Here is a 19,714-nt window from a genome sequence, read left to right as displayed (position 1 = left end):
TTATTTGTGGACCCGCTATCAAATTGGTTCATATTGAGGTCAAAAGGGTCCAAAATTAAACTTTGTTTGATTTCATCAAAAATTGAATTATTGGGGTTCTTTGATATGCCAAATCTAACCGTGTATTTAGATTTTTAATTTTGGGTCCCGTTTTTAAATTGGTCTACATTAAGGTCCAAAGGGTCCAAAATTAAACTTAGTTTGATTTTAACAAAAATTGAATTCTTGGGGTTCTTTGATATGCTGAATCTAAACATGTGTTTAGATTTTTGATTATGGGCCCAGTTTTCAAGTTGGTCCAAGTTGGGGTCCAAAATTAAACTTTGTTTGATTTCAACAAAAATTGAATATATGGGGTTCTTTGATATGCTGAATCTAAACATGTATTTAGATTTTAGATTTTTGGCCCAGTTTTCAAGTTGGTCCAAATTGGGATCCAAAATAAAACTTTGTTTGATTTCAACAAAAATTGAATATATGGGGTTCTTTGATATGCTGAATCTTACCATGTATTTAGATTTTTTATTTGTGGGCCCGCTATCAAATTGGTTCATATTGAGGTCAAAAGGGTCCAAAATTAAACTTTGTTTGATTTCATCAAAAATTTAATTATTGGGGTTCTTTGATATGCCAAATCTAACCGTGTATTTAGATTTTTAATTTTGGGTCCCGTTTTTTAAAATGGTCTTCATTAAGGATCAAAGGGTCCAAAATTAAACTTAGTTTGATTTTAACAAAAATTGAATTTTAGGGGTTCTTTGATATGCTGAATCTAAACATGTGTTTAGATTTTTGATTATGGGACCAGTTTTCAAGTTGGTCCAAGTTGGGGTCCAAAATTAAACTTTGTTTGATTTCAACAAAAATTGAATATATGGGGTTCTTTGATATGCTGAATCTAAACATGTATTTAGATTTTAGATTTTTGGCCCAGTTTTCAAGTTGGTCCAAATTGGGGTCCAAAATAAAACTTTGTTTGATTTCAACAAAAATTGAATATATGGGGTTCTTTGATATGCTGAATCTTACCATGTATTTAGATTTCTTATTTGTGGGCCCGCTATCAAATTGGTTCATATTGAGATCAAAAGGGTCCAAAATTAAACTTTGTTTGATTTCATCAAAAATTTAATTATTGGGGTTCTTTGATATGCCAAATCTAACCGTGTATTTAGATTTTTAATTTTGGGTCCCGTTTTTTAAATTGGTCTACATTAAGGATCAAAGGGTCCAAAATTAAACTTAGTTTGATTTTAACAAAAATTGAATTTTAGGGATTCTTTGATATGCTGAATCTAAACATGTGTTTAGATTTTTGATTATGGGACCAGTTTTCAAGTTGGTCCAAGTTGGGGTCCAAAATTAAACTTTGTTTGATTTCAACAAAAATTGAATATATGGGGTTCTTTGATATGCTGAATCTAAACATGTATTTAGATTTTAGATTTTTGGCCCAGTTTTCAAGTTGGTCCAAATTGGGGTCCAAAATTAAACTTTGTTTGATTTCAACAAAAATTGAATATGTGGGGTTCTTTGATATGCTGAATCTTACCATGTATTTAGATTTTTTATTTTGTGGGCCTGCTATCAAATTGGTTCATATTGAGGTCAAAAGGGTCCAAAATTAAACTTTGTTTGATTTCATCAAAAATTGAATTATTGGGGTTCTTTGATATGCCAAATCTAACCGTGTTTTCAGATTTTTAATTTTGGGTCCCGTTTTTTAAATTGGTCTACATTAAGGTCCAAAGGGTCCAAAATTAAACTTAGTTTGATTTTAACAAAAATTGAATTCTTGGGGTACTTTGATATGCTGAATCTAAACATGTGTTTAGATTTTTGATTATGGGACCAGTTTTCAAGTTTGTCCAAGTTGGGGTCCAAAATTAAACTTTGTTTGATTTCAACAAAAATTGAATATATGGGGTTCTTTGATATGCTGAATCTAACCATGTATTTTGATTTTGGACATTGGACCATAATAGGTAAATTAAAAAAATTGAAGTTCTTAGACCACATTCTTTCTGTGTCAGAAACCTATGCTGTGTCAAATATTTAATCACCATCCAAATTCAGAGCTGTATCAAGCTTGAATGATGTGTCCATACTTGCCCCAACTGTTCAGGGTTCGACCTCTGCGGTCGTATCAAGCTGCGCCCAGCGAAGCATTTTATTGTGATTTGGTCTGTTTTTCTTAAACTATAACCAATAGGTCAACTATATTGGTTGTATGGAATGATTGTAAGGTGTATATGTCTGTCTGGCAGGTATCATCTGACCTTGACCTCATTTTCATGGTTCATTGGTCAATGTTAAGATTTCCTGGTTAAGTTTGTTTCTTAGATACTATTTGCAAAGGTCAACTATATTTAATGCATAGATTGATTGTAAGGTGTACAGGTTTGTCTGGTATGGTTCATCTGACCTTGACCTTATTTTCATGGTTCATTAGTCAATGTGTAGTTTTCCTGTTTAAGCCTGTTTCTTAGAAACTATAAGCAATAGGTCAACTATATTTGGTGAATTGAATGATTGTAAGGTGTACATGTATTTCCGGTTTGATTTATCTGACCTTTACCTCATTTATCTTAAATCATGTTAAGTTTATGTGATACTTTTAGTAAAGCTTTATATTTAGGATTATCAACATAAAATCAATGGTCAGTAAAGAAGGCGAGACATTTCAGTGTGTGCACTCTTGTTAAAACTTTGTTTAAATTGCTTATTTATGACCAATTTCGATGGGGTTTGAATAATCTTAAAAATATAAGGTTCTTTGATATGCTTAATCTTACTGTGGGTATTTAGAATTTTGATTTTGGGCCGTGTTTTCAAGTGGGTCCAAATTAGGGTGCAAAATTAAAGTTTGATTGATTTCAATGTGCTGAATCTAATAATGTATTTAGATTTTTGATTTTGTGCCCATTTTTCAAATTGGTCCACATCAGGGTCCAAAGGTAAAAGTCAAATTTCAAATTTTTCAGTTCTGTGACCACATTTATTCTGTGTCAAAAATTTAATCACAATCCAAACTCAGAGCTGTATCAAGCTTGAATGTAGTGTCCATACTTGCCCCAACTGTTCAGGGTTGGACCTCTGCGGTCGTCTCAAGCCCTGACCCGTAGTTTATTCCTCAATAAAGGCTTAGAGGGTGGTTTGTGTGATAGGGCTGCAAGGCTTAGAGGCCGGTTTGTGTGATAAGGCTGCAAGGCTTAGTGGGTGGTTTGTGTGATAGGGCTGCAAGGCTTAGTGGGTGGTTTGTGTGATAGGGCTGCAAGGCTTAGAGGGTGGTTTGTGTGATAAGGCTGCAAGGCTTAGTGGGTGGTTTGTGTGATAGGGCTGCAAGGCTTAGTGGGTGGTTTGTGTGATAGGGCTGCAAGGCTTAGAGGGTGGTTTGTGTGATAGGGCTGCAAGGCTTAGAGGGTGGTTTGTGTGATAGGGTTGCAAGGCTTAGAGGGTGGTTTGTGTGATAGTGCTGCAAGGCATAGAGGGTAGTTTGTGTGATAGGGCTGCAAGGCTTAGACGGTGGTTTGTGTGATAGGGCTGCAAGGCTCAGAGGGTGGTTTGTGTGATAGGGCTGCAAGGCTTAGAGGGTGGTTTGTGTGATAGGGCTGCAAGGCTCAGAGGGTGGTTTGTGTGATAGGGCTGCAAGGCTTAGAGGGTGGTTTGTGTGATAGGGCTGCAAGGCTCAGAGGGTGGTTTGTGTGATAGGGCTGCAAGGCTCAGAGGGTTGTTTGTGTGATAGGGCTGCAAGGCTCAGAGGGTGGTTTGTGTGATAGGGCTGCAAGGCTTAGAGGGTGTTTTGTGTGATAGGGTTGCAAGTTTACTGTTCTGTCTATATTTGATATTTGAATGTAATTTTCAATTTTATTTTTGTGGAAGTTTGTTCATTTCTCATAACATACATTAAGAAAAAAGCTTCCCCATTTTTTTATCAGTTTTAAACATTAGAAATTATATAAGTGTGTGACAGTCAAATTTTTAATTTTTAATCAGAAAAATAACTTAGAGATTTTACACTCTAGCAGAATCACAAAATGCATAAAATACTGAATATCAAAAACTTTTCAACCTGTAATTCTGTAAAAAGAAGGATATAGTTTTTACATATTTTTAAAAGTAATTTCCTCATAATTATTGCAAAGGAAATTAAACCTTTCCCCAGAATCAGTACCTGTTCATTTTGGTATTTTTGCAAGAGGTACTGTCCCATTGAATAAATACAACAGCTATTGTTCTCTAATGAGGTCATTCAATAGGAACTTTAAACTTCTCCTTAAAAAACCAATCAATTATTGATTAATTTGACTGTACAGAAGAAAATAAACTAGTAATGAAAATACAGAAAACAATAGCTTTTGTATTTATTTAATAGGACAGTACCTGTTGCAAAAATTTAAATACCCAAATCAACAGGTACTGATTCTGGGGAAAGGTTTCATTCCTTTAGCAATAAAAGTTTGCCATTATATTATGTCTAGATTTAAAAAACTAAACTAAAATTTGGATGGTTAATTTTTTTAAATGAATTGTGACATCTTGTTATTAATAAAATTGTGTTTACAAAATCATTTCTAAATGATAATACAGTATCTCTTTGCAATTTTTATCTGAACATTATTTATAAACTAAAATATTTTTAAATAAAACTCGATGCACTTTCACTGTAAGATAAACATTGCATTTATAACAGAATTGTATATCTGCCAGGTATATATCATGTGTAGAATTCCATTAAACAGCTGTGGATGATGTAATTTTATGACATAATCCAGTTATCTGTTGATGTGACAAAAAACTTCCCTTGTTGTGAATGTAAGATATCGATGAGGTCATAATCCTGAACTTCATAGGTATATTGAAGAGGTATCTAATAGGTAAACCTCATGTTGTGAATATAAGGTATGGATGAGGTCATAATCCTGATCTTTATAGGTATATTGAAGAGGTATCCAACAGGTAAACCTCATGTTGTGAATATAAGGTATGGATGAGTTCATAATCCTGATCTTTTTAGGTATATTGAAGAGGTATCCAACAGGTAAACCTCACATTGTGAATATAAGGCATGGATCAGGTCATAATCAGGAACTTAATAGGTACAGAGTAGAGGTATCATAATCCTGATCTGTATTGGTATATTGAAAAGGTATCCAACTGGTAAACTTACGATTGTTGTGAATATATAAGGTATCAATGAAGACGCCACTCTTGATGGCGAAACATGTCGACCAGAATATACTCTTACCATGCGGTAATTGATGGGTGCTGTTGTCTATATTATCGTTTTATTTACTTATCAAGTGAAAGACCGCTATAAATACCTTTCGGTATCCACCCACTATTACCCAACCGCACGATTACCACTTCAGGTGTTGGTTCACCATATATAAATTTAATTTTTGTTGTGAATGTAAGGAATTGAAAAGGTCATAATCCTTTTCTATATAAGTATATTGAAAAGGTATTTAACATGTAAACGTCCTATTTTTGTGAAAAATGTATCAATAAGGATACAATTCTAAGGGGTTTAGCTTATTCTGGTGTAACAAGGAGGTAAAAATCAGTAATTTTCTGGCTTCTCCTATATCTGTTACTTAAGATGCCTATAATTTGCCTCTGTTTGTTCATGTTATACAGGTTTCTTTAACATGGATGTGCTGCTAACTCAAAACTTCAACAGGGTTATGAGTAAAAACAAATAAAATCAACATAACACAAGTTTTACAGGTACATTACCATCACAAATTGCTTGAAAGATACAATGGGCCTTTGTGTAACTCATGAAAAACATGTTGCACTCTTTCATCTTAAGACTACAGAATGGTCATCTACCGATTTTGTTCTATTCCCTTTATTGAGTCTAGATTGGTAAGGTGGACGGAACAAGCATAAGCAAGAGGCAAGTACCATGTCAATGCAACTGGTTTCGCTCTGTTTGAAGTTCATGAAATTTCCTCATTATTTTTCTCTTGGTTTGTATATTCACATGTATTTCCAATTATTGAGGATTTGTATACTACTGTTTGGCTGGATTTCTTGTATACAGTCCAAGGTAAAGGTGTCCTTTAGGATCTCATGCATGAAAATATTCTTTCCTCACTAAGGGACAGAGACGTATACCTTTACTTCTTCAGTCATTTAACAGTTTTCCAGACTTTGTCAACATGCCTGTAGATATTGACTATTTGTGTTTAATGTTACAGTACAAGTCAGTATTGTATTTCATTTGATCAACTGTACTTTGAATGGTAATTTGGTCCTTAGACTTAGATATTTATTAAACTTGTAATTGTCTTTTTTCCTTCATGTCTGCAGATATCATATAATTTTTTAATTCTATATTCTTCTAGTTGCCTACTTTTGGTGAAAGCAAGGATTTGTATAGTAAGACTATGTAAATGCTTGGTAAAAGTAGTGCTCCTAGACTCTATTTTCATGAATAGTGTACCTTTTCAGATTCTTTTAATCATGCTTCATATACTAGGCTAATTTTTTGCATGTATGTAAATTGTTGAGTTTCTGATCAAAATTTGTTTTTTTTCTGTTCGATCTGCCTTTGATATGAGTGGGGGGGGGTTCTCTTCCTATATAAAGATAATACACAGATGTGCCGCTGATACGGATCACTTTTTTGGAATGTCAAAGGTATCAATGGGGTGCATTTTCACAGAGGCAATATGGGTAGAAATTTATAGGCCAATGGGTCATAAATGTTTCATTTTCTGTTAAGATGTCAGTAAAAACTGTGTACTGATCTTTTTATCTAATAATTAGAATGATCCCATGGAGTTAACAACTAAATAAGTTATAACATATTGTATATTTGATAGCTAGGAAATATATATCAACAAGTTGGTAAATGGGTAACATTTTTCCTATGAAATATATGTATGGGTAGGGATTTTCACAAAAAACAATATATGAATAGGGGGGGGGGGGGGGGGGTTTCAAACCCCAGTCAGACGTTTGTACCCAAATTTGTATGTAGAGACCCCACCTTTGATTGAATGCTATTTCATTTGATGAAATTTTTCAATGCCTTTAGATCTTTTTTCAGGGTTCCCACTTTAACCTAACAGAAAACACAGGAATGTCCTTCAGTTGTAATGTAAGCAGCGCTTTTTGGATCTGTCATATACTTAATTCCTGTTTTTCTTTTCTTTGAATTACCAGAATGCTTGCATTATATTTTTGAAAATAGAAAGAAGTCTTAACAAAACTTCTTATAATATTTTATAACCATTTATTTTTACATGTATAAGTAATGCCGTAATTTAAAAAAAAACAGAAAATTCAACAACTTGCTTTAGCATCAAATCAGGTCTATTTCTTTTTCAAATTCTAAATAACTCAAGTAGATAGCCTGACACATGAATCAACTAAATCAGATATGAATTAAAATATATCTAAAAGTAAAACAGAATTTTTAAAGCATATTCTGACTTCGCTTTAGATTAACAAATGCACATTAGCTTAGTCACCTCCAACTAAAAAACTATTTGAATTCCAATGTATGCTGATACATATCATCAAGTCTCAATCTAAAATAGATTTGAAGTTGTATTTTTCAAGATAAAAAACAGCATTATAAGCCCTTTTCTGTTGATATATGTTTGACTCTGATTTAGGGATATTGTCTCACGTACAACTACCTAATTTCCATATCTCCAATTGTATTAAAGAAGAATTGTTCATCCGGAAGCCTTCATTCCTGGCCAATGGTCAATTAAACCACCTAGAAATAAGTTAGTATGTACATGGTCACATCAACCTCATGTGTACAAAATGATAAATTTGGATGTATAAAAGGAGAGTTTTTAATCTTAAGGCTATCATTATTGACCTACAAAAAAAGTGAAATAGAACATGGTCACAAAAGTCTCATGTATACATAATGATAAATTGGATGTACAAAAAGGAGAGTTTTTCATCTTAAGGCTATCATTACTGGCCTACAAAATAAGTTACTGGAACATGGTCATAACAACCTCATTAGTAAACAGTAATAACAATAAATAAGATTTTTTTTTATTTTTAGACTGTTGCGAGGACTAATGAAAAATGTAAATTGCCCATAATAAATAAAAGAAATAACTTAATCCTTGGTCTTAAAGGCAAAGCATTTCTTACTGTGAAACAGGGTCACAAAAACCTCATAAATACACAAACTGAAAAATGATAATACTTTTTATCCATAGGCTTTCATTGATGGCATTTAGAAATGTAAACAAAATTATATATAACCAAACTTTTATAAAAAGTAACATTCAGTATGATGCCAGCAGGTCCTTATCAGTCTTTGAATGTTTTAGATAATAAGATAAACTGTGGAATTAATTAATTTTACATCATAGTTTCCCTTTGGATACCCCAATGAAGATTCATCTTTTTGACTAACCCCCCTCAGTTATGATGAGTTGCACAGGATAATAATAACATGTGATATTTCTCTGGTTTTTGGATTTACCATGGATGCTCAATTCCAAGTAACGGCCCAGGCAGAATTTTGTCACCAAGGTCCAAATTGTGGTAAGAACAATTATCTGTTTTTAAGTTCTAATTAGACATTTCCACCAAATTGATTTGATTTGAAAACATGATTGTAAATTATCTAAAGTACAAAACAGAGCATCAGACATCAACTGTATCTCTTCTAAGGTATATTTATAAAATGTGTTATGTCTGTACTGTATAACATGATAACTGTTATATAATTTAGAAATTTAATTATCAAATTAATATATACATGTACAAAAATATAAAAGACTTATGTATTCATCAAGTTTAATATTGTTAAACAGAAAACTAATTTTAATTTTGGAAAACTAATGAGATGGTATACTAATTAAACTCTTGTGATATTATATATATAATTTATATCTAATGACTTTACCATAGGTTCAATTAATTTAACAAGGAATGAGAATAACTGATTTAAAAGTTAAAATCTTTCCCATATATTTTTATATCTTTCTATTTTGTTTCATTGTGTATTTGGATAGATGTTAAATTATTTCTTCATACACTGTGAATTTATAGTTTTTTTTTACGAATTTTAAAGTTTGATAACGTAGTTGAATTTCATGACATCTCAATAATCAATCTCACATTTTGGTCCATTGTTTAAAAATCTCAAATAATAAATGCACTCAAAAATTTACAGTATCCCCTATCTCACTAGATTCCTATTCAATCCTGATGGATGTGTCACACATAGCATTAATTATACAATAACTGTCTCTACAAACATGTCAATAATAGAGCTCAAGAGAAAAGATAAAGGATCTTCTTTCAAGAAGGGGGCTCAAGATTTCATTTAACATTATAGAAATACCATTTAAAAATTGTCTGGGATTTACTCCAATGTGACATGGAAAATGCGTGTCCCTATGCACATAAAGGATATTATTTCAAGTTTCATTTAAATAAGATGCATTTATAAACAATATCAAAAGACCATTTACAAATTGGCCGAGGATTTCTTCTAAAAGTTTTCAGTATGCCATGGAAAATGTGTTTCCCTATGAACATGTTGAGACAGGCACTGTCAAAATATGACGATCTCATAAATTTTATAACTCTCATCCTATGATGCTCCTAAATTAGGTAATTAAACACTGAAGAGCTATAAATGTTATAAAATAGGCACATACATTATCAACAGACATGCAGTTGTATAGACATATATATTCCAAATATGTTACATATTCAGGTGACAATGTGTATTCAGTGCTATCACTAGGCCTGATGCAAAATAGATACAAAAATGTCCTTAGCCTAACAACATCGTAAGAAGTGGAAGAATTAGAATAAGAATATTTATTGTTCCAATTAAGGGTCCTTGATGGGCAGCATGACATTCACATACATAAAACATTTCTTAAAACAGTTTCACATTGAAATGATATGAATATAAACCTTTATATATTTTGCTTTCTTATAGAATTCTAAAGCATGATAAAGGAGTCCTTTTTTTCTATCCTCTTCTTGGTTTGTGTTTCAGAAATTTTTAATAAAAGATCAAAGTTCAAACCTACACTGAGTGTTGGCATTCTTGTTGATCAACATTTTTTGTACTGCAAAGTGTGACCAAAATTGGTTAAGTAGAAATTACCCCTCCCCCTTTTTTTCACAGATTATGCAATTTCAATTGAACTGGAAAAAATGACACAGGAAGATTTTTTAACTGGTGTGCCAGTGGAAATTCAGACTAAAAGTTCGACTTTTAAAGTCAGTGTCATGACCCCAAATAAACCCCCTTAGAGGCATCTTAGCTATGGGTCTACCTTATTCTAAATTAATAGGGAACATTTTCAATGATATACTGTATGATATTTTTTAAAGAAAAATTATGATCTGCCCCTGGCATTATCAATAATAATTTTTACAAAGCAACATGTGGATAATTGTTCTTTTTGTAGTAAATCTTCAAAGAAAAATAGTCTAGCATAATAAATGAAGTACAGTTGTTATCTGATTATAGAGTTAGGTTTTACTATTCATATCATCAGACTTTGTAGTTATATTATTTTTGGCCCTAATGTATAGGAAATCAATCTGCTTTTTGGTAAAATAATTAAATTCTTCTGATAACTGATATCGATCCCATTCTGATATTGTCTGTTAAGTTTTCTGGATTTTTTGGAACCAGACAAAATCTACACAGCCTCATTTTAGTTTCTTCGTCTTTCTTACATTATGTAATCATATTATTCAGCAAATAAAAATTCCATGGAATCAGTAAAGAAAATATACAGAAAGATACATAAAATACATATTTTTAATGAGATTTGAAAATTTGATAAGATAAAACAGCTGATGCTGAATATAATTGTTTTCTTAAATTGATTGTTCCAACAAAAATAAACATTTTTGCATATTTATAGCATCGTGAAATGATATAACAATTATCAGAAAGTTAAAAGACATTTAGTATTGTTGTATTAATACTGAAATAGCTCATTCCACATTAAGAGTAAAATCCATTATTACAGATATTTTGACTGACTTTTAAATTTAAAACTCCCTGTCACCTTGGAGAAAGAGTTGATCATTTGTATTGCAGATTTTGGGTGGGGAGGGTCATGAAAACAGTAGGTTAGTACTGCTTCTGGTGTAGGAACGTTAATTTGGGCCTGGTCAGAAATAAAATACCAGAAAGTAATACATATTTAATTGATTGGTGTTTGCATTATGCCGCCTCAGCATAAAAAGGCTATATCACAGCAAGCATATTTAAAACAAAATGTTTACGAAGCATAGGTTTAACTTTCAAAAGTTAAAACATATTGGTTATTTTAGTACCAAATGAAAGCTGAACGACTTTGGATCATTGTAGGATGGTTTTTGAATAAAAAAAAACTGTAGGACATTTAAATAGGAGGGCATATTTTTACCTGTTTCTCTGTTCTGGTACTTCGAAAGTTCTGGGAACCAGTCCACTCTTGAATTTAAATGTTATGTTTTCAGCATCAGCCAGAAAAAGTATTATTTTGACATGAAATGACTGTCACTATATTTATTAAAATAGGTAGGACTGCTTGAAATTGAATTTAGCATAGAAAGCTATTGGGGCCATGAATTAGTGGTTGCCTCTTTCTGGAACCTAATTACCATTACTCTGTACTGACTTGAAGCTTAACAGTGCCAAAAAAATCGTAAATGAAATCTTTATTGAATGTGGTTCATTAAACCCTTATAGACATAATTGAGTACAAATACATAGATATACTGTTAAGCAACCTTAAAAAATATAGATTAATCTGTTGTACAAAATTAATATTCTTAACATTGCAAAAAAACACTACACAGTTTAATTACAGAGGAAACTTTACACATCTGTTTCAAGTAAGGTAAATAATTAGAGCTTGAATAGAGTTTTGTTCACACCTGGATTTTATATAGCATCCTACACAGATTCCAGATGGGAAGATTTACAGAACTTACTTTAGCTGAAAAAAACAAATGTTTATAATACTGCTTTCATTTTGATGAAAATTTAGTACTGTTGGATTAGAAAAACTTCACATGAATGTTGCTTGGAAGAGATAGGTAATGGAAAACATATATCTTTGTTTTAAATCACCTGATTAATGTTGAGTTTTATTCAACCATTTTCTATTCACCTGAACTATGTTCAAGGTTTCCTTTACATCAATTTATGTGCATGTAAAAACACATTATAAGTCTTCAGAAACTAAAACCATGTCACTAGGTATGTATATGAACTGCTAAAATAGGTGTCCTCATTTACAGCCTTGTAGCTTTTCCCATAAAGTAGGTCACTGTTACTTGATTCTGTCATTAAGTTTGGTAAATTTTTATGTGTGCATTCAATGAACTTTGTCAACACATATTTGTTTCTCCTTACAGACGTTCCTCTGGAAACTTTGTAAAAACAATACTTTAACATTTATTCCTGTTGAAACAAATATTCCATACCGTTTATTTCTGTAAGGAACAAATACTGTAATATTTATTCCAGTGGAGATAATAATCTAAAATATTTCTTTCATTTGGAACTGATATTATAAAATAACTAATCTATTCCATGAAAATGTAAGGGATGTACAATTAGTAACATGACACCAATTGTCTAATTCATTTAATACTGTAAATAAAGTTATTTGTGCAATGTTTTTTATTGCGAAAATTGCCGACAGAATAGGTTTTGCAAAAATAAAACATGCATTTTAGATTTAGACAGCATATATTGTATGTAGCATTTCCTGAAATCATTTTGATAAATTTCAATATTTTTTCCCATTGTTCAATATTAGCAATAATAACTGCACGCTTGAATTTCTGAATTTACAGAAGTTATTGACGAATATTCATGGGATCCTTTGTAGGAGGGTAGATGTAGAAAACTCTTGACAGCTTTTAACCAAAAAAAAAAAAAAAAAGAGAGCAAAAATTATTACATCCATGTCATGATTTAATAGAACATATTGAATATGTACTTTAAGATATCAGATAACTAAGGACCTACCAGTTTGGTAAAAAAAATTTCCAAATATTAATTTATTACAAATTTTCCAATCAAGGATGTCTGTCAAAGCAGAAATAGTGTTAACACATTACTGGTATATACAAACTTTCAATTTTTGTCTGGCATTGTTTGACTTTCCTGTTAGGGATTGCAATCTGATGGCAACAATGTAAACAATTGTATAAAGCTAAATTATGCTTTAGAAGACCTAGATGCTACATACCTTAATATAGATGCTTTTATGTTATGAAGTTTTCCGTCTGTCATACATCCATTGTCCTTGACCTTATTTTCGTGGTTTAGCGACGGCTTGAATAAAATTTAACTTTATTTTAGATGTGAAACACTCACATATAATGAGTGATAGAATAACTATATTTTGGTAAATGGGATCCTTGCAAGGTCTGCATGTCAGTTAGGTTCACTTGACCTCGACCTCATTTCATGGATCATTGTCAAGGTTAAGTTTTCTTGGTCAACTCCCATCTCAGATGTGTTAAGCAATAGGTTAATTATATTTTGTGTGTGAAATGATTGTACAGTGTACATGTCAGACTGGCAGGTTTCATCTGACCTTGACCTTTTTTTTCATGGTTCATTAGACACTGTTATATTTTTTCAGTTGAAACTATAAGCAATAGAGCCACTATATTTGATGAATGGAATGCTTGTAAGGTGTCTGGCAGATATCATCTGACCTTGGCCTTATTTTCATGGTTCAGTGGTCAATGTTAAGTTTTCATGGTTTATGTTAATCCGATACTATAAGCAATAGGTCAACTATGATTGGTGTATGGAATGATAGTTAGGTGAAAATGTCTTTCAGGTAGGGTTAATCTGACCATATCCTCATTTTCATGGGCCATTAGTCAATGTTAAATTTTCATGGTTATTTCTATTTCTCAGATGCTATTAGCAATAGGTCAACTATATTTTATGTATGAAATGATTGCATGGTGTTCATGTTGTCTGGCAGGGTTCATCTGACCTTGACCTCATTTTTATGGTTCATTGTAATTGGTCAATGTTTAATTTTCGTCTTAAACTTGCAGTGAGGTGAGAGTATTTTTGCTCCATGTTGAAGGCCTCACTGCGACTTTGAGAAGAACAGCAATAAAAGCGCTGTTCCTTTGCTTTTTGTTGTGGATATACTGATTTTATGTCATGGCTAGATACCCCATATCCTTTCTTTTTTTAACAGAAATTTTAGCATGTGCACTCTTGTTTAAAGGTTTTATTTTCAAAAGTATCTTATAAAATATATTTATTAAAGACATGAAAGATAGGAGAGATAGACAAGCCGTATTTTAGTTTTGAATATGATCAATGTTTATTGCTATTTCCATGGTCAGTTTATTTAATGTATTTCAATGAGTTTTGGTTTAAATTTTTGGGGGGTAATGTGTATATGTCTGTCTGACAGGGTAAAGGGTCACCTGACCTCAATTCATGGCTCAATGATTGAGTTTCCTATTACATGTAATAAGTCTTTATATCAAATACTGACAACATATGACTCACATTTCATCCAGTCACGTCTCAGTCATTACAGCTGAACGAACGTGCTTGGTCAGCTCCTCTTTACCTGCATACTATGATGTTGGACTGCTGATAGAAGACTCAACAACCTACTTCTTTTGATGACAGAAACCAATTCAACGCTGTACAGTCTGTATAAACGTCCGCGTCAGCATACACTCCAAAACCCATTGTGGATGGGGGAGTGTTATACCGTCTGACGTCCCATTGTGGATAAGACAGTGGTCCTGATAATGCTTGCTGTCGTCATTATTACTATGTCTTAGACTCATCTACCAGTACTTCATTGTCATGGTTGGCGGGCTGCACAGCTGACCTACCTGGCCCTGAAAACAGCCATTGTGAAGAAGACTACTTCAAACCAAAATAGTAAAGAAACTGAAACAACATACGCAGAACCAAATTGGCCGCCTTCTTCTGACCAACTTAATGACAAAAATATTTATTGCTCATCAAATGCCCTAGGGCACCAAGCCGACTGTGTGGGGGCGTTATAGCCAGTCAAGGTCGTTAAACACCCCCTAGTAGTAGGATGACTCAATTATGAAAAAATATTTCTAAGTGTGCACTTTTGTTAATATAACAACACAATAATATAACAAGACATCTTGTAAATGTATTGGACTTGAAAGAAAGTTAGAAACTGTTTGTTTGATGTAAGTGGAAGGAACATTGGGTAAGTAAAGTACAATCCTAAGAATTACCTGGTAATTAATCATATATTAAAGGAATAATACTAATTACTGAGTCTGTCATCACAATTACAGGTATAATGGTAAGTTGTTGTTCTCTCTTTCTACTTCCTACTGTTTTGGCATTCAGTCAGATCTCTGTTTACTCTGGAAGAGGTTAATTGTTTTGTGAATGATCTTAATGAGGAAAGATAGCCTTTGTACCTTAATATTTCCCAAGTTTTATTTCAGTTTAAAAGTTGGCTGACATAAATACTTGTGATTTCTTTACAGACTTAACTTGTACTTGAAGTTATAGGCCTATAGACACATTTTAGTTATCACCTGAACATTTTCATTCATAAAACATGTGTACACAGGTACAGCTGTTGCATATCTGTAAGTAGCTTTAAATCTTTTGATCAGGTTTGATGTTTAGTTGAAGGCATTTGCTAGTACTGATCAAAAGTGTTTAAGGAAAGATGAGTTCACTCTCTAATAGACCTGTCTGTTTATATTATTTCACTTTCATTTCACAAATGGCCCAATGGTAATTTATTTAGATGTATTTCTACCTTGAAAATAAGGACTGTCTCAACCTTGAAAATTCATAATATCTGATATTCATATTGTGTTGATGATTAGCTTGTCTAACAGGCCTGACTGACCCCAAATAGTGAAGGTAATTGTTTAATATTTACTTGTACAAATCATGAGTGTGTCACACATTGCCTTAAATGACCTATTTGTCAAGATCATTACTTTACTTTTACCTGTACAGATCTTTACCATGTCATACATTGCCTTAATGGCCCAAGTTTACCTGTACAGATCTTTAGCATGTCATACACCGCCTTAATGGTCCGAGTACAGTTATTTCGTAGTGCATTTCTTTTAGACAATAAATGAAAATTAAAAAAATCCCACCTGCGCTTTCTCAATAATATTTTTACAGTGTGTTTTACTACTTTTGGGACAAATTATATCAAAATTATAGAAAACTTCATCAGCTCTAACTCAAAATATGGACAATTTTATGTTAAGGGGGTCTTGAAATCTTTTGACAGCTTCCGAAGTGCTTATTTTTAACCTTTTTCAGCTGGACCAAATCACTACTTCACTTTAAAATTCATGACCCACATTTTTTTACAGTGTAATTTCATCCCCCTACATGCTATTTGAGGCATAAAACATGGAGAAATAAATTTGGAAGGGGTATAAAAAAAATTGGCAAGTAACACACTGTCCACACTAGGGACTATATTTGTGGACAATGAAAATCAAAGGACGATAACTGTGTACTTGGACCTAATAGGATAGAAAAAGTTGACCAATCTTAATAAAACTTGGTATGACCAAAGCTTAATAAATTATGAGACTCCTTACAAAGTTTCATGGCAATAAGATATATATTATAGACAATATGATAAATTCTATATTCAACTTTGCGTGTTAAATTTTGACGTTAAAATTGAAAATTTTCAACTATCAACAGTTGGGGCTTTTAAAATTAAAATATTGCAAAAAAATACTTTTAAAATGCCTTAATATATAATATATCATGTATTAAAAGCAATAGAGTACTCATTTTTTATATCAGACTTAGCATAATTATTCAAAAGTCAAATTTATATGAGCCTGTGCCTACAAATGGAGGTTTTCCAATGAAGGGGCCTTACATGAAGAAGTAATATTTTCCAGCAATTTTAAATTTGTGAAGCTTTTTGGTTATAAATAGTCCTTACATATGTATTTAATGTACTTTAAATGGAAAGAAAACTTACAAATAACATATCATATTAGTTTAAAAGGGTCTTAGGCCAAGTAAGACTGAAAATAATTTGGGGTCAATTTAGGCTGTAGCACATATTTACATTTAAAAATGCATATTGAAGCTATAGGAAATAAAAATGTGTGTCTTTTCTATCATTTCTATACTCAGGTGACATGATACAATAAATCTGTGCACAAAAAGACTCTTGCATTCAACTTTTTTTGCAGACAGTATGGTCTGATACAAAGATTTTTCACATTTTAGTGAAAAACATGCAGGGAATTTTAGTCTCAACAGGCTTATATTTGAACCACTTGTTATCCTACAGATAAAAAGAAAGATATTATGTGAAATGAAACAGGTACAAAAGACATTGTTAAGTGCTTTTTATACAAATTTAGTGAGGTCTTTATTATGGACTTCAACTTTTATGTACCAAGCTCCTCACATTTGACTTGATCCAAATAGGGCGTTAGACGAGGGTCATTTATACAACACATTTTGCACATATTGTCTGAGATAATCTTCTTTTCTGTAGATTCAGAGTTCACAAATGAGTAATACAACTGGATTAAAGCATAGAAACACAAATATTGACACATGAAAACCTGTCAGATAGAAAGTCAGAATGCCATTTATGCATCAAAATTGAAAAAGCTATGAAATGCTTATTTTGACCATATAATGCCAAAATTGGTCATTTTTGCAGAAATTCTATCAAATAAAAGTTTAAATCCTTTAGTTTCATGCTATTTGACAAATTGACACCATCAAATCAATCAGGGAAGTTGCCAAAGTACAGATTCTATATTTCCTGATTTCACCTCTTAGGTCCGAGTACACAGTTATTTCGTAGTGCATTTCTTTTAGACAATAAATGAAAATTAAAAAAATCCCACCTGTGCTTTCTCAATAATATTTTTACAGTGTGTTTTACTACTTTTGGGACAAATTATATCAAAATTATAGAAAACTTCATCGGCTCTAACTCAAAATATGGACAATTTTATGTTAAGGGGGTCTTGAAATCTTTTGACAGCTTCCGAAGTGCTTATTTTTAACCTTTTTCAGCTGGACCAAATCACTACTTCACTTTAAAATTCATGACCCAAATTTTTTTACAGTGTAATTTCATCCCCCTACATGCTATTTGAGGCATAAAACATGGAGAAATAAATTTGGAAGGGGAATAAAAAAAATTGGCAAGTAACACACTGTCCACACTAGGGACTATATTTGTGGACAATGAAAATCAAAGGACGATAGCTGTGTACTCGGACCTTATGGCCCAAGTTTACCTGTACAGATCTTTAGCATGTCATACATTGCCTTAATGGCCCAAGTTTACCTGTACAGATCTTAAGCATGTCATACATTGCCTTAATAGCCCAAGTTTACCAGTACAGATCTTTAGCATGTCATACATTGCCTTAATGGCCCAAGTTTACCTTGACAGATCTTTACCATGTCATACATTGCCTTATTGACCGAAGTTTACCTGTACAGATCTTAAGCATGTCATACATTGCCTTAATGGCCCCAGTTTACCTGTACAGATATTTAGCATGTCATACATTGCCTTAATGGCCCATGTTTACCTGTACAGATCTTTAGCATGTCATACATTGCCTTAATGACCTAAGTCTACCTGGACAGATATTTAGCATGTCATACATTGCCATAATAGCCAAAGTTTACCTGTACAGATCTTTAGCATGTCATACATTGCCTTATAAATGACCCAAGTTTACCTGGACAGATCTTTAGCATGTCATACATTGCCTTAATGGCCCAAGTTTACCTGGACAGATCTTTAGCATGTCATACATTGCCTTATTGACCGAAGTTTACCTGGACAGATCTTTAGCATGTCATACATTGCCTTATTGACTGAAGTTTACCTGTACAGATCTTTAGCATGTCATACATTGCCTTATAAATGACCCAAGTTTACCTGGACAGATCTTTAGCATGTCATACATTGCCTTAATGGCCCAAGTTTACCTGGACAGATCTTTAGCATGTCATACATTGCCTTATTGACCGAAGTTTACCTGTACAGATCTTAAGCATGTCATACATTGCCTTAACATTTAATTTCGTGGTTCGCCTGTACCCACGAAATCCACGAAAATTGGTATCCAACGAATAATAATGAATCCACAGTATTATATAATTTTAACAGAACAAGACCTGTAGTCTTAAGTCTTCTGCTGCTCAGTCCAGAAGATGTTATTTATCTATTAAGATAAAAGACCTATCAAGTGGACAAACATTACAAAATGGTTAAAATTTTGATCAACTGGTGTGCCCAAGAGAATTATTGTACAATTGTCACATATTCAATTCTTTCTGTTAGTATTAATTTTCAAGCTTGAGAATTTGTTGATTTGTTTCACATTTAGATCTTCATTACTTTATACCAAGACTCCTGAGACTTCAGACTTGCTCTGGGTTGTGAGGTTTTACTTTTTATTGGAGGGCATGTATACCGATGATACCTCTTCTAATAATAGTATCTAAGTAGATCACCTATAGTATGTTAAACAGGTAACACAGTTGGCAGTGTCATATTGGCACAGCATCATTTTTTAGTCACTTCCAAAATGTTAACAGAAGTAAAGTAGTGAACCAAATTCAGAATATAGGTTGAGATTTTTGTGTTTGAAATGGCAGAATTCCCTAAATTGAAATCACAGGTAAGGAAACAATGCTTGTTTCTCATTAATATGAAAT

At 32.5% G+C, this 19,714-nt stretch overlaps 1 protein-coding gene across 7 annotated transcripts in view; it reads left to right on the top strand.

Moving 5' to 3' along the window:
- The window catches only part of LOC127700884 (pleckstrin homology-like domain family B member 2), a 142,529-nt gene that overhangs the window by 14,491 nt on the left and 108,324 nt on the right, over positions 1 to 19,714 (top strand). The window contains exon 1 of one of the 7 annotated variants that reach the window (XM_052204592.1): positions 8,069 to 8,532. The exons of the other annotated variants lie outside the window; for them this stretch is intronic. Coding sequence (XP_052060552.1) covers positions 8,472 to 8,532 — 61 coding nt within the window. The 5' untranslated portion in view covers positions 8,069 to 8,471. Of the gene's footprint in view, positions 1 to 8,068; positions 8,533 to 19,714 lie in introns of those variants that run through there. 7 annotated transcript variants of the gene reach the window in all.

Source organism: Mytilus californianus, unplaced genomic scaffold (assembly GCF_021869535.1).
Source record: "Mytilus californianus isolate M0D057914Y unplaced genomic scaffold, xbMytCali1.0.p SCAF_5, whole genome shotgun sequence".
In the NCBI taxonomy this organism is placed as follows: Eukaryota; Metazoa; Mollusca; class Bivalvia; order Mytilida; family Mytilidae; genus Mytilus; species Mytilus californianus.
This window is presented reverse-complemented; position numbering and strand designations above follow the sequence as displayed.